Raw genomic sequence first — 13900 nt, 5'->3', positions numbered from 1 at the left:
TTGTAGAAAATATGTGATCTAATATATGTAGTGAACAAAAATATTATCATTATTAAAATGATCGTATTCATTATGATATGTCTTGTTATCCATCTATGTTATTTGTGAAAATACTTCAAACCTGAAAACTGCTGACCTATATTGTTTCATAACCTGCATATATTTAATTGCACGTGTGTAGTCCTTCTAAAAAACTGAAGAGTCAACATTTTAGCACTCTTTAAAGAAATCAATAGACAATGAATAGTCTGATTCAGCAATCCCACCTTAGTCTTTGCAGAAACCGCACTATGTCATCTTTCGGGTTTTAAGGATTATGCTTGATATTTTTGGAATAAAAGATGTGATCACTGTGACAACATGCTAGGTTGTCTGTCTGGCTCCTGGAAGGAACACAGTGTTGATAAGGCTGGTGTTTCAAAGCAGATTATTTTGCAAACTTTATATCCCAAAACTAGCAAAGGCAACAGCAGGAAATACTGGGAGCAGATGGTTCTGTTTTAAATAAGTTGATAAATGTTAAACCTTAAATGAGTTGGGAGGCTCACTTTAATGTGCTGAAGTCTACACTGTACATTGCAGTCAATGCCCTCTACCACTGTACCATAGCTCTTTTGTGACCCTTAACCTAAAGCCCCTTTCAGATCATCCTTTCATTTCCTGATTTCCACATATATATGTGTTTATAATGCTAAGCAATCAATGGAAAAGTTCCAGCACAGAATCGGGGGGTACATTTAACCCACCAAGACTGCACCCATGATCCACCTCAAGAAGTAGTCATAACCTGTAACCACTATGATCTGAAAGAGGTAATATGGGACTGCAGAACGAGTGCGATGTAGTGATATGACATAAAGCCAATTAGTAGCAGCGGCTGCAGCAGCACTGTCTGCGGTGCACACAGAGCAGAGATCTTGTAGATGTTGATGCAAATAATAACATGCTGAGAGTGGCACACACCCTCTTTGTTTTTATTTAAGGTACTGAATGCATTCAGAAAGCCTACATGAGCACTGTGTGTGTGGGTTCCCAGAAGGATAATCTTGCATGTTTTACACAGATGATCCTGCGAGTTGTAGGCCACGCCCCTTTGATTCTGTAGCCACAACTGCATGATCTGAAAATGCCACGTATCTAAGGCAGATCATTTTTATGATAGGAAAGGACACAGATCCATAATGGGGAGTTTGTTGTTGTGTTTATTGCCAATCTATCTGAAAGAAGCTAAAGTCACAACAATCAGTATGTTTTATAGGGATGGGTCAAACAGGAAAGAAAACCCAAGGCTTAGGAATCAGTTTACTCAGCTTCTGCAAATAATAGACTTGACAAGATCAAACTATAATTGATTCCATCCTGGTTAAGATTGTTCAATTAAGGAAATGGTAGACTAAAGGGGTAAAGGAAAGAAGACGAAATGAGGGCGACATTCAACTATGTTCTTGACATGCAGTTTTTGTCTTCTTTTGCTGGGTGTTCACCATGCATTTTGTAGCAAAGCAATTTCAAGATTTCAGCAGTTAAGAGTGAATTATGCTCTCTCTTGAAATAGATGTCCATTGTGAAAAGATATTTGCCTATTCACTTGCTACATGGCTCAGGGAAGTGGTTAAAGTCATAAGCCAGATTTATAAGCAGCTACTCATAGCACAGACAAATTAAAGGAGTGACTTGTTAGTCTCTTACTTGATGGAACTGAGTTGCTGCCATATTAACTGAAGACTAATCAGATATTAACCAACTATGACTTACTAAGGTTCATAAAGATATCTGTGACATAAATCTAAAATATATAAATAAAATATAAATAAACAAATGTGACGCTAAAAAAACATTTATCTTTACAAACCTTAACACACCACTCCATTGCCTTGCAAAAGTATTCATACCTCTTGAACTTTTCTATACATTACAACATAAACCTGAATGTATTTTTTTTATTATACGTGATACAGTTGCAAATTTCTGCTATACAGCTCCTTCTCAAAATATTAGCATATTGTGATAAAGTTCATTATTTTCCATAATGTCATGATGAAAATTTAACATTCATATATTTTAGATTCATTGCACACTAACTGAAATATTTCAGGTCTTTTATTGTCTTAATACGGATGATTTTGGCATACAGCTCATGAAAACCCAAAATTCCTATCTCACAAAATTAGCATATTTCATCCCACCAATAAAAGAAAAGTGTTTTTAATACAAAAAACATCAACCTTCAAATAATCATGTACAGTTATGCACTCAATACTTGGTCGGGAATCCTTTTGCAGAAATGACTGCTTCAATGCGGCGTGGCATGGAGGCAATCAGCCTGTGGCACTGCTGAGGTCTTATGGAGGCCCAGGATGCTTCGATAGCGGCCTTTAGCTCATCCAGAGTGTTGGGTCTTGAGTCTCTCAACGTTCTCTTCACAATATCCCACAGATTCTCTATGGGGTTCAGGTCAGGAGAGTTGGCAGGCCAATTGAGCAGTGATACCATGGTCAGTAAACCATTTACCAGTGGTTTTGGCACTGTGAGCAGGTGCCAGGTCGTGCTGAAAAATGAAATCTTCATCTCCATAAAGCTTTTCAGCAGATGGAAGCATGAAGTGCTCTAAAATCTCCTGATAGCTAGCTGCATTGACCCTGCCCTTGATAAAACACAGTGGACCAACACCAGCAGCTGACACGGCACCCCAGACCATCACTGACTGTTGGTACTTGACACTGGACTTCTGGCATTTTGGCATTTCCTTCTCCCCAGTCTTCCTCCAGACTCTGGCACCTTGATTTCCGAATGATATGCAGAATTTGATTTGCTTTCATCCGAAAAAATTACTTTGGACCACTGAGCAACAGTCCAGTGCTGCTTCTCTGTAGCCCAGGTCAGGCGCTTCTGCTGCTGTTTCTGGTTCAAAAGTGGCTTGACCTGGGGAATGCGGCACCTGTAGCCCATTTCCTGCACACGCCTGTGCACGGTGGCTCTGGATGTTTCTACTCCAGACTCAGTCCACTGCTTCCGCAGGTCCCCCAAGGTCTGGAATCGGCCCTTCTCCACAATCTTCCTTAGGGTCCGGTCACCTCTTCTTGTTGTGCAGCGTTTTCTGCCACACTTTTTCCTTCCCACAGACTTCCCACTGAGGTGCCTTGATACAGCACTCTGGGAACACCTATTCGTTCAGAAATTTCTTCCTGTGTCTTACCTTCTTGCTAGAGGGTGTCAATAGTGGCCTTCTGGACAGCAGTCAGGTCGGCAGTCTTACCCATGATTGGGGTTTTGAGTGATGAATCAGGCTGGGAGTTTTAAAGGCCTCAGGAATCTTTTGCAGGTGTTTAGAGTTAACTCGTTGATTCAGATGATTAGGTTCATAGCTCGTTTAGAGACCCTTTTAATGATATGCTAATTTTGTGAGATAGGAATTTTGGGTTTTCATGAGCTGTATGCCAAAATCATCCGTATTAAGACAGTAAAAGACCTGAAATATTTCAGTTAGTGTGCAATGAATCTAAAATATATGAATGTTAAATTTTCATCATGACATTATGGAAAATAATGAACTTTATCACAATATGCTAATATTTTGAGAAGGACCTGTATACACAAAGTAGGAGACAATTGTGAAAAGAAAAGATTAAATGGATTTAGATATTTTTACAAATAAAAATCTGAATAAAATAAATAAAATCAACAATCTAAAAAGAGTAATGTGCAGTAGTAATTAGCCCCCTTACTCTGAGTCCTTTAATAAAATCCAACACAACCAGTGCAGTGTCTTCAAAGGTCACCTAATTAGTGAGCAGCTGTTCTGTGAAAGCCTTAGAGGTTTGTTAGAGAACATTAGAGAACAAACAGCATCATAAAGACCAAGAAACACAGCACAAAGGCCATGGAGAAAGTTGTGAAGACGTTTAAAGCAGAGTTAGAAAACAATATTGAAAGTGGAAAAAGTATGTCAAAACCGAAAACTTACTAAGGCAGGGCTGTCCACCGCAACTGACAGGCCAGGCAATACAACATTAATCAGAGAAGCAGCCAGGAGGCCTTTGGTATCCCCAAAGGAGCTAAGGAAATCCTCTAGGACAACTCAGGACAACTATTACTGGTGTTTCTGGTGGAGTGGCAAGATAAAAAGCCAGTGTTGAAAGATAGCCAAATGAACTCTTGTTTGAAATTTGGCAAAAGCCATGTAGCAGACAGCAAACATGTGGAAGAAGGTGCTCTGGTCAGATAAGGTCAAAACTGGATTTACTGGCCTGCCTTCAAAACAATATGTCTGGAGAACAACTAACAATGCACATCACCCCGAAGACCCTTTTTCCTCCTTGAAGCATGGTGGTAACAGCATCATGGTGTGGGAATGGGTTTTCTTCAGCAGCAACAAACAAGTTGGTCAGAGGTCATAGAAAGATGCATGGAGCTGAATACAAGGAAATCCTGAAAGAAACCTCATTAGAATCTGCCAAGGTACAACAACCTTGAACATACAGCCAGAGCTACAATGGAATAGTTTAGATCAAAGCATATTTGTGTCTTAGAATAGTCCAGGCAAAGTCCAAACCTAAATCCAATTGAAAATCTGTGGCAAGACTTGAAAAATACTGTTCACAGTCGATTACCATCCAATATGAATGAGCTTAAGCAACTTAGAGGTGAAGAATGGGCAAAAATATAAATAGGTAATGCCATATCCCAAACGTCTTGCAGAACAAGGTGATTCGACAAATTATTGACTGAGGCGTTGAAACCACATACATGCTACACTTTCAAAGGAGGTTTTGTAAAAAAAAAAATGAACATCATATTTGCTTTTCCTTTCTTCAAGCTAAGGGTGTATGAGTACTTTTGCAAGACACTGTTTCTTAGAAGGTGTGAAGCAGATAGTCACTTAAGGCAAAGGCTGGACTAAAACCACCATCTGATTATTCTAACCACTTGGAGTCTAATTATGTTAAACCAGAATGCTTATGATAACAGTGCTTAGTATTTAGTTGGATTCAAAACTCCAAAAAGACCTGGTACATGTATGAATAACAACCCGTGGTGATGTGTTAGCATAGGGCACATTGTTCTGTGGTAAGGATTATATTGGATAGACTGCTGTATGTAATTGTAGTCAATTAACAAACAACTCCAGCATGTCAAGGAACCAAGTCCTGTTGCTGATACCTCTTTGTCCTGATCTCTCGGATAACAGATGGCATATGCATGTCAATCAGAATGCATAATGTACTTAAGACTGCAGAACGTAAAATGCATAGCCACTTTGACAAAAAGAAAAAAATTAAACACAAACAAATTACATGTACTGAGTGACAGAAGGAACAAATCAAACAAAGACTCAAAGTCTTGTATTCCCCTTTAAAGGACGAGGTGATCAAAAAGTCCCACCTGCTAACCCCCCCCTTTCAGACATGGATCCAACCCTTACCTATTGCGGTGTAGAGGACCTGGTCACAACAACGCTGCCCAGATAGCTGAGATCAATCAAAAACAAAGCAGGTAAGACTCCAGGAGTCATTAAGAACCACCACACTGCCCCTAATTCATAATGATGGAGACATTGCAGTACATGAGAAGCGGACAGGCCCTGTGACACACTTTGCCCAAAAACCTCTCCTTGGTAATCAGACCTGGGGGTGACCTGGTAAGACTAAAAAGTTTGTGGAAAAAGAGTGATAGAAAGGGAAAAGGAAGGTGGGTAGGAACAATCTGAGAGGTTGGAAGGTAAGGTAGATTTGATCATGCAATCAAAGGCTGAGGATGGGCCGCAGGGCCTGCCAAGATGAACTCTTCTTAAAGCATCCTTCTGCTTAATAAAGGCACTTTGAAAGGCTTGGAACTAGGCATAATGGTGTTTTTTTAAGGGAATTAATTAGATGAATAATATGGGTTTCCGCCTGTTAAGTGAAAGCAGGGTAATGCATGATACAGATGGAAAAAACTAGGATCTTAAATGATATCTGACTATAAGGACTGCAGCTAGGTCTTATATGAAGTCTATGAATACAATGCGTTCCAATCCAACTAATTATTTGCTTGTATTAGTTTGAAGTGTTTTTCTTTTATTACTTTATTTACATGCTTTACTTTTTTTAGCTGGTCAACTTGGAGACAGTGCCTCACAGATGCAGTGAGTGAATACCTCAAACTTGATGTCTGAGATGAACAGCAGCATTGGGAAAACTCAAAACTGCGAGTTAACATCCCAGAATGCCAATGTATTTAAAAAAGTAGCTTGCTTAGAGTTATATAGTTTTTATTTTACGATCTTATAAAACAAAACCCAACTTTTAAAACCATGATCCAATTGATAATTTTAAAAACAGATAGATAGAACGTTGGTAGCCAAATTTTAGAGCAACGTCCCACGTTAAAGCATTATGGGTTAAGGCAGATGACACAAATGGCATCCCTCTCTGCATGCCTAACAGACCTACCCTGAAGCTGACAACTGGGGTGGAGAGGGCTCAGATGGAAGGATCTCCTCCTCAGTTCTTCTATGAGCTGGCATCTGCCCAAATATGCTGCTGCTTGGCATGGGTGGCGATGGGGACTGGGAAGCTGGGTAACTGGTTGCAGCGGTGGCAAAAGCCATGTGGGAACGGTAGCTGGGGCTTGCTCTCCTGCTACCCTGACCATGAGCAGGTGACGAGGATGGGGATGATCTCCTTGAAAAGCTGGCTGTAGAAGGAGGAAGGAGGGTAATCTCAGACATCCCTGGGGGTATGGGAGGCTGCACTATGCTTGGACGTGGACGTGGGCGTACTACAATCTCTGGGGAGCCCTCTTGAGAGCTAAGGGGGCTTTGGGTAAGAGGTGAAAGTCGAGAGGGTTGAAGAACCACCTGATGCAAGCCATCCATCCTACGAGTCTGCCTGGGACTAAAACGAGGTGTGGTTTCAAACCATCGTGTATCCAGGTTACTGAATGTGCTAGGGACAATATGAGCCATTGGATCAGTATAAGACAAAACTGGCACACCCATACTATGGCCTGAAGGTCTTAGCTGCCCTAAATGTGCCTCTTGCATAGCTAAATGCCTGGCTGGGGAGCCATGAGGCCTGGCCTTGCTGGGAGACTTGCTTGTATGACTCTTTGGGGCCTCACGTGGCAGGACTGCTGGGTAGGTAGGCATTGGAAGGGAAGAATGCTGGAACGCACTAAGGGGAAGAACATGAGGTGGAGAGGCATACGAAGGGTCATGGCGGGGATGCAAAGGGTGGTGTGGGGGAAAAATAAACTGAGGCCCCTCCAGACTTGAAAAGGTAAAATCTAGTCCCTGCCAAATCTCTGGTGAATGCGAGGAAGAGGTCAATGTCAGAGGAAGTGGGAAACTTGACACAGCATATTGTGGAAAATCCCCCTCACCAATTTCTTCGGGAATCATTGGGTGTGCAAAAGGACCCTCAGCAAAGTATGGAGGAGAGGACATGACAGACCTCAGAGGGCTGGTATCAGGCATGTAAAAAGGAGGTGGGGGATCATGATCTCCAGGTGGTCCTAGATAGCCATAGAAAGCTCTATGGTGTAGAGAGCCTCGGATCTGTCCTGTGGCCTGGAGTTGACTACTCTCCATGATAGTCATACCTTCAAAGGGCCTGTGAAAACGGGGACTGTAGGCTGGAGGCTGGAGATATGATTCCTGACTGGAGAGTGGGGAAATCTGGTGAGGACGAAGTGGTGCCATAACTGGCGGAAGAGGCCTGGGATCGTCATTTTCTTCATCTGATTGCCGGAATTCAGGATAAAGGTCTGATTCTTCCACGAAGGGAAAGCCCTCAATACGCCGGGACTTGACTGACATTTCTGCATCAGTAGGATCAATGACAAAACGTCCATCTGGGCCTCGACTGATAAGTTCAATAGGTGTTGTTGGTTCAGCTTCATGTTTGGACATGTACCTCTTGCTTGTTATTGCTCTTTTGGTCTTCTTGTATAAGGATAAGTCTTCCTTCTTTCCTGGACTGGGAGGTGGTTTCCTTCCACGCTGGTCATGACTGTCTTCAGATGACTCTGATGGGGATGCCTTTGAATGTATGCTCTCAGGACTCACCTTTCCTGAAGATGACCTACGTCAAAAATACAGAAGTAAATACAAGAACATTTAAAGAGCCAGTATTTTCTGACTCACAGATGGTGCTGAAGACATTTTCACCTGCATTAAAAACAAACACGTGACATTAAAGAAAACAGCGCTTATATTTAGGAATAAGGATCATAAGGGTTGTACTTCAAAACACCTACTTCATAAAAAGTCATTTACAAACATGGATAACCAGCAACATGCTGCATTATCATTTTCAGGCTTTAGTGTAGTGCAAAATATAAAGTTATCCTAGACCCATTTTACAGAGTGGGGATGCAGATGTTTGGTGACACATGGCAACAGTTTCTCTTGCAGTCAGGGTGGTGCACAGAAGAAGGATATAACATAATTATGACACACTAAAGAAAATCATGCTGAACTCAATTACAAGTATTTAAGAACAATAACCTGACAACAACAAACTGGATTCAGAGCCTATTTTGATTCAATCACCAAGTACTACATGACACTACATTTTTCCACAGTTTTAAAACGATAAACAGTTTTCACAATTAAAATATTGGCAAATGTACATATATTTCAAGGCAGCTATAAGTGAGCAAAACGTCAGTTTATTTAACAGTACCAATAAAGAACGTAAAACCCCAAATCCCATCATCCAAAAACCTGGTTAGCTGGTTACACAACTACAAAACCGCAGTTTTAAAATTCATTAAATATTTAGAATGGTAGGAATATAAACACACCTGTTTGGACTTAGCTTTGGTGTCAGGTAGAAAAACAACACATTCAGAACCAAATGTAAATCATGCAATTCAGGAATATCAGAAATGGAAATATTCTGGTTTTGTTTCAGATGTAGGCAGCAGCCTGTAGCTTTCATCAACACCAATATAACACCAAGTGGTATCCCAGGTAGGTTTGTGGCAAATCCTAGCAACTGATTAAAAACTCAGACAGAGCAGTAAGAATATAACAAATTTTAGTTTGATACAACACTAACATTTGTCAAGTTTAAAACTCAGCTGAGATGGACATTTTTGCAAAGTCAATTCTATGTTGACATTCCCTCCAAATAACAGAGCCAACACTTTCCAAGTTCAGGAATGAGAGAAATATTGGTTTAAATGTCTATAGCTGCTGGCGGTGTAAAGGTAAATCTATTCATACCTAATTGTTATGTGTCATACTGTTACAAAAATGTCATATATATTACTTAGAGGTAATTATGGCTCACGTCAAAAGGAGAACATAATTCACACTCCTTTGACCCAACATTTCTGACAGAAAATGTGTATACTTAGATATTGTCTAACACTCCTTACCAAAGCAATGCATTCATTGTTTGACAATGATGACACACAAGAGTTTCAAGATCTGCCAGCTTGATTAAACCCAGAAGTAGCAATATCATTTTGTTTTCAGGTTATTTGCAACAGAAGTGGAATACAAATGGTGGAGTATGGAAAATCAACAGGTCACCAGGTATGCAATGAGACACTGTCACATTGAGTGAGTATTGCATTTAGCAGCGGAAAACCTTATTTCATTATGTTTTACCATTTATTCTGTGAACTGACAAAAATACCTTTGTTTTTCATTTCTGTACTATTTTAAAAAAGACAGACACCTTCAGTTTTACACTTAATCTGGTCTATTTTGACCTATGGCTTGTAAGACACTATTTCGTTCAAACTGGATGAAAGTTTTTAAAGCATCAGTGGAACAATGTGGTCTGGCTCTATGTAGGCTGCTACCCAGGAGCGTCTTTCTGCTTTTATGTCTTGGCATTTCTGTGAAGGTTTTTTTTCTATATAAACTATGTTTTGTGGTGCTGAACATGCATGAAACAATGGCCCTGTCGTGATGCAACATTTTGGACTTTGTTGTGGTCTTGTGTTTTCAACCGTTTATTTAGTTTGGGTTTTTGCAGTCATGTTTGTTTATTTCCTTTTGCTCCCTGTTAGTTTTGTTCCCTCTACCGCCTCCTAGTGTTTTGTTGTTTTCTTTCCTTTTCGTTAAGTTTTCTTCATGGTTGCTTTCTTATTACTTTGTATGGTTTTCTTCTTATTATTGTTATTATTATGTTTTCCTATTTCTTATGGTTTTCTTATGATTATGACTATTATTATATTTGTTGCTATTCTAGTTCCCTTGTCTTCCTTGTAGTTTCTAGTTTAGTTTCTCATTTAGTATATCTGTGTTCATTTATGTTTTGGTATTTGTTCACCTGCGCTCTTTGTTTACTAGTTTATTTTCTCTGTTCCTCCTCGTCCTGGTTTCCTTTCTGTGGTTTAGGTTTTATTTATTTATGGTCAGAGTTTCTTTATGGGTTCTTTGTTAATTATTAGGTTTTGGGGTTCTCTTCTATTCCCTCTAGTTTCTCAGTTTACTTTAACTAATGATTATTCTAGGTTCTTATGTTTCTTTTGGTCCATTATCTTCGTCCATAGTTTTGCTTAGGTCTGTTTCCCTGAGTTTTGTTATTTATAGTTTTGTTTTTGTAGTCAGGTTCCTTTGGTTATGTCATTGTCTAGCTTTCCTCGTGTTCCTTTTGTCTTCTAGTTTGGTCACCTTAGCAACCATCCAGGTTCCCTCAGTTCTCTATAGCCTGGTCCACACCTAATTTCCATTCTCATCTGATTACCTGCCTCAGTGTCTCATTGGTCCATACCTCACTCCCATCTGTTTATTAGCTCTCTGGTTCTCATTGTACTTTGCTGGTTCCTTCCGTTCACAACCCCGTTCTCTACCCTCGACTATGGTCTAAGTATTACCATGTTTCCTGCAGAGTCTACTTTGTAAGTTTTGGATTTTGACTTATTGATTTCACCTGCAGTGCTTTTGCTTCATTTTTGAAACCCTTTGGAATAAAGCTGAAGATTTTTAAAATATGCTGCTCTTATATGCGCTTTGGTCAACCTAAACCTCAGAACGTGACAGACCCCGCTACAGAGGTACAAACCATACGGGGATTTACAATATATATATGTTACACTCTTTAATAATTTAACTGTACAGTAAACATACCCTCCTGTTTTTATATTTCTGTTAGAAGTTTTTATCAGAAGAAGGAAATTAAATTCATAATATTCTGTTTATGTTCCATGCAGCAGAAACATGATAAATCAGTGCGTTGTCAGCTGTTTGAAGTCACAGAGGGGTCATGTAATTTATGAATCACTACCAATTTATTTTTCTTGTAGACTGGCTCAACAATTAAACTTGTAATTGTGTCTAAATATGACATCACTACTCCTCTCTTTCTTTAAAATATAGGTAAGTGTGGGAGTAACTTTCATCTGTTTGAGGACAAAATGTAAAATAACACCATTTAAACTTCACTGATTGAATAAAAGCTCTGTTATTAACTTTCAATTTAATTTACTGTATATTTCTTTCTAAAGTTGTTTAATTACTGTAGACTAAAGCACACATGATGGATATAAGCATCTTAGAAACTATTTGTCTGGTAGAACACAGTGTGTGCAATCAGCAGGATCCTGCTCTTCAGTTATCCCCACAGCAAATGATGTTCCTCAGGGTTCAACTCTAGGACCACTGCTGTATAATGAATATGTTAATAACCTTTGTCAGGATTTACGACATGTAATGCATCACCTTTATGCAGATGATGCTGTTATCTACTGCTCTACTAATTCTGTGGTGCAAACTTGGTTCAGACTTCTTTTAACAGAGTCCTGTCACATCTGGCACAACTACTACTGAATCCTAAGAAGTCCAGGCTTATGTTGTTATGTTGGTAAGTCATGGCCAATATCTTTTCCTGCAATTAAAATGGATATTGTGCCCACCATTGTCAATTGTACGCAGCTGCTGGCCATCCTTTTCTGTCTGTCCGTAGACATTCACATTGGCTGCTTTTGTGTACAAATGCATTCTGAGACTACTCCTTTCCTACCTGACTGCTATTATGACAAGGCCCCTCAATCATCACGGACTGCGATCTCAGGCTTTTTTTTCACCTAGCTCTTTCAGTTCACAGAGTCAGAACTGAACTGGGCAAGAGAGCTTTTAAATGTGTTAAATTCCAGAAAGACTAAACGCTGACAGAGCTGGAGACTGTTGGTGAATTCAGGACACTCTTGAATTCTTGTCACCAGGAAAGAGACAGTTTAACTTCTTGCAACTACATGTATGAATGTATTTTGTTGTATTGTAACTCTGCTACTGTCTTGCCAGATCTGTCTTGGAAAAGATATTTCTAATCTCAGTTAGGCTTTACCTGTTTAAATACAAGTTATATATTTTAACTCTCAGAAGTAGTGGCACCGATGTTAAACTTTTGACAGTTTACAACAACCACTAACAACTTGGATGTGAATAAAACAATCAGAAGACAGCTTTGAAACTGAAAGAAACAACCAAGTGCACCAGTATTTGGAATGAAATAAAAAATATGATGAGGTTTTTCAGTTCAAAGGTGAGGATGACAACAAAACATGTTTCAGTTTACATGTAGAATAAAATAATTTTGCAGAGACTATGCCATACTGAGCTTGTACAGTAATTAATACAAAAAGTAACAGTGTAAAGGATATACCTAAAAGGAACTTTACGGTTTTAAACATATGGCCCTGTACACTTGTTGTTGAGTATAAATTATGGTTCTTTGCTGCATGTGATTATTGGTACTATTTTGTTCAAATGTAAAGTCTTCTCATTTGTAAAAAATTTGGAGGGACACAAGCAACATTACAAATCTTTTTTGTCTACCTGACAATAAATACAGTAAAATGCTGCTTCTTTCACATTGTTCAGACTGCAGACACATTTTCTGTCTATTCAATAAAAACTAGGTTTGCATTACAGGTCCTGTCCGAAATAACAGGAATATTTGGCAAATGGACATTTAACAATTTTTCGTGGTAACTAAAGAGAGAAAAAAAATATATATATATATATATGTATTTATATACATATATATATATTTAATTTTATAAAGTTTCTTTTTAAGTCTTCTGTAAAGTTGAAATTTTGGTTTTGCGTAACCATGTAGATTTGACAGCTTTTTAGAAACCTATTTCCATAGCCACTATTGCTTTCTACAATACAAACCATAGCCACCACAGTGATAAAGTTTGTGTTTTTCCACATCTGTCTCACTTTGTCCTAACTCCGTTACTACAAAATTTCAAACATGCTGAAGAACATGTTGACTGGTAGGAGATGGTAGTAAAAAAACACGAGTCACCATTATCTTTAGCCCAATACTGATTTTGCTCTGCTCAGGATGTTCTTCCTTTGAGTTTTAAAGTTGTTAATATTGACATTATTTACAGGTTAGGCATTGGGTGTACAGTAACTTTGTTCCTTAATGTGGACCACGAAGATAAATATTTTATCAATAGTGTTATATTTACCCTTCCACTCTGCATTGTACACATAGGAAATGTTGTTCTTTGTTAGTGTTTAAAGCTAATTTGGCCTCACTCCCATTTCCTCATAACAAGCCATGGCCCTTATACAAATTCACGCTGAAGTGTGAATTTGTATAAACATTTGTATAAGACCACTAACAATGAAAAAAACTAAATATTACAAACCTCTTCAATTAGAGTAGTAGGGAAATAGTTGGTCTAGAATTTCAGTTGCTAGACTGCATGTTACAATTACCGTCTATACTGGCCAGTATTGTTGTTGCCTAGTTGGGACATTTGGCTGGAAGCATGCAGACAGGGCTTTAAGGATCAAAGTGCATATGGGATTATGGAGTGTGCAAGACCAGGGAGACAACAGTTGGCACACTCACTGAGGACTGGAAGATTGTGGCTTGTACTGTGCAGCCAACCCTTCCCAGTAGGACTCAATGCTGGGAAAGAAACTAATTGGACTCCT

General features: G+C 39.1%; 1 protein-coding gene across 4 annotated transcripts in view; it reads right to left on the bottom strand.

The window, feature by feature from the left end:
- LOC124876431 (protein turtle homolog B-like) overlaps window positions 1–13900 on the bottom strand; it is a 211011-nt gene that overhangs the window by 30327 nt on the left and 166784 nt on the right. For all 4 annotated transcript variants that reach the window (XM_047379184.1, XM_047379185.1, XM_047379187.1 and 1 more), the window contains exon 18: window positions 6432–8063. In XM_047379184.1, the coding sequence (XP_047235140.1) occupies window positions 6432–8063 (1632 nt within the window). The remainder of the gene's footprint in view (window positions 1–6431; window positions 8064–13900) is intronic.

The sequence above is a fragment of the Girardinichthys multiradiatus genome, chromosome 11, assembly GCF_021462225.1.
Source record: "Girardinichthys multiradiatus isolate DD_20200921_A chromosome 11, DD_fGirMul_XY1, whole genome shotgun sequence".
Taxonomy (NCBI): domain Eukaryota; kingdom Metazoa; phylum Chordata; class Actinopteri; order Cyprinodontiformes; family Goodeidae; genus Girardinichthys; species Girardinichthys multiradiatus.
This window is presented reverse-complemented; position numbering and strand designations above follow the sequence as displayed.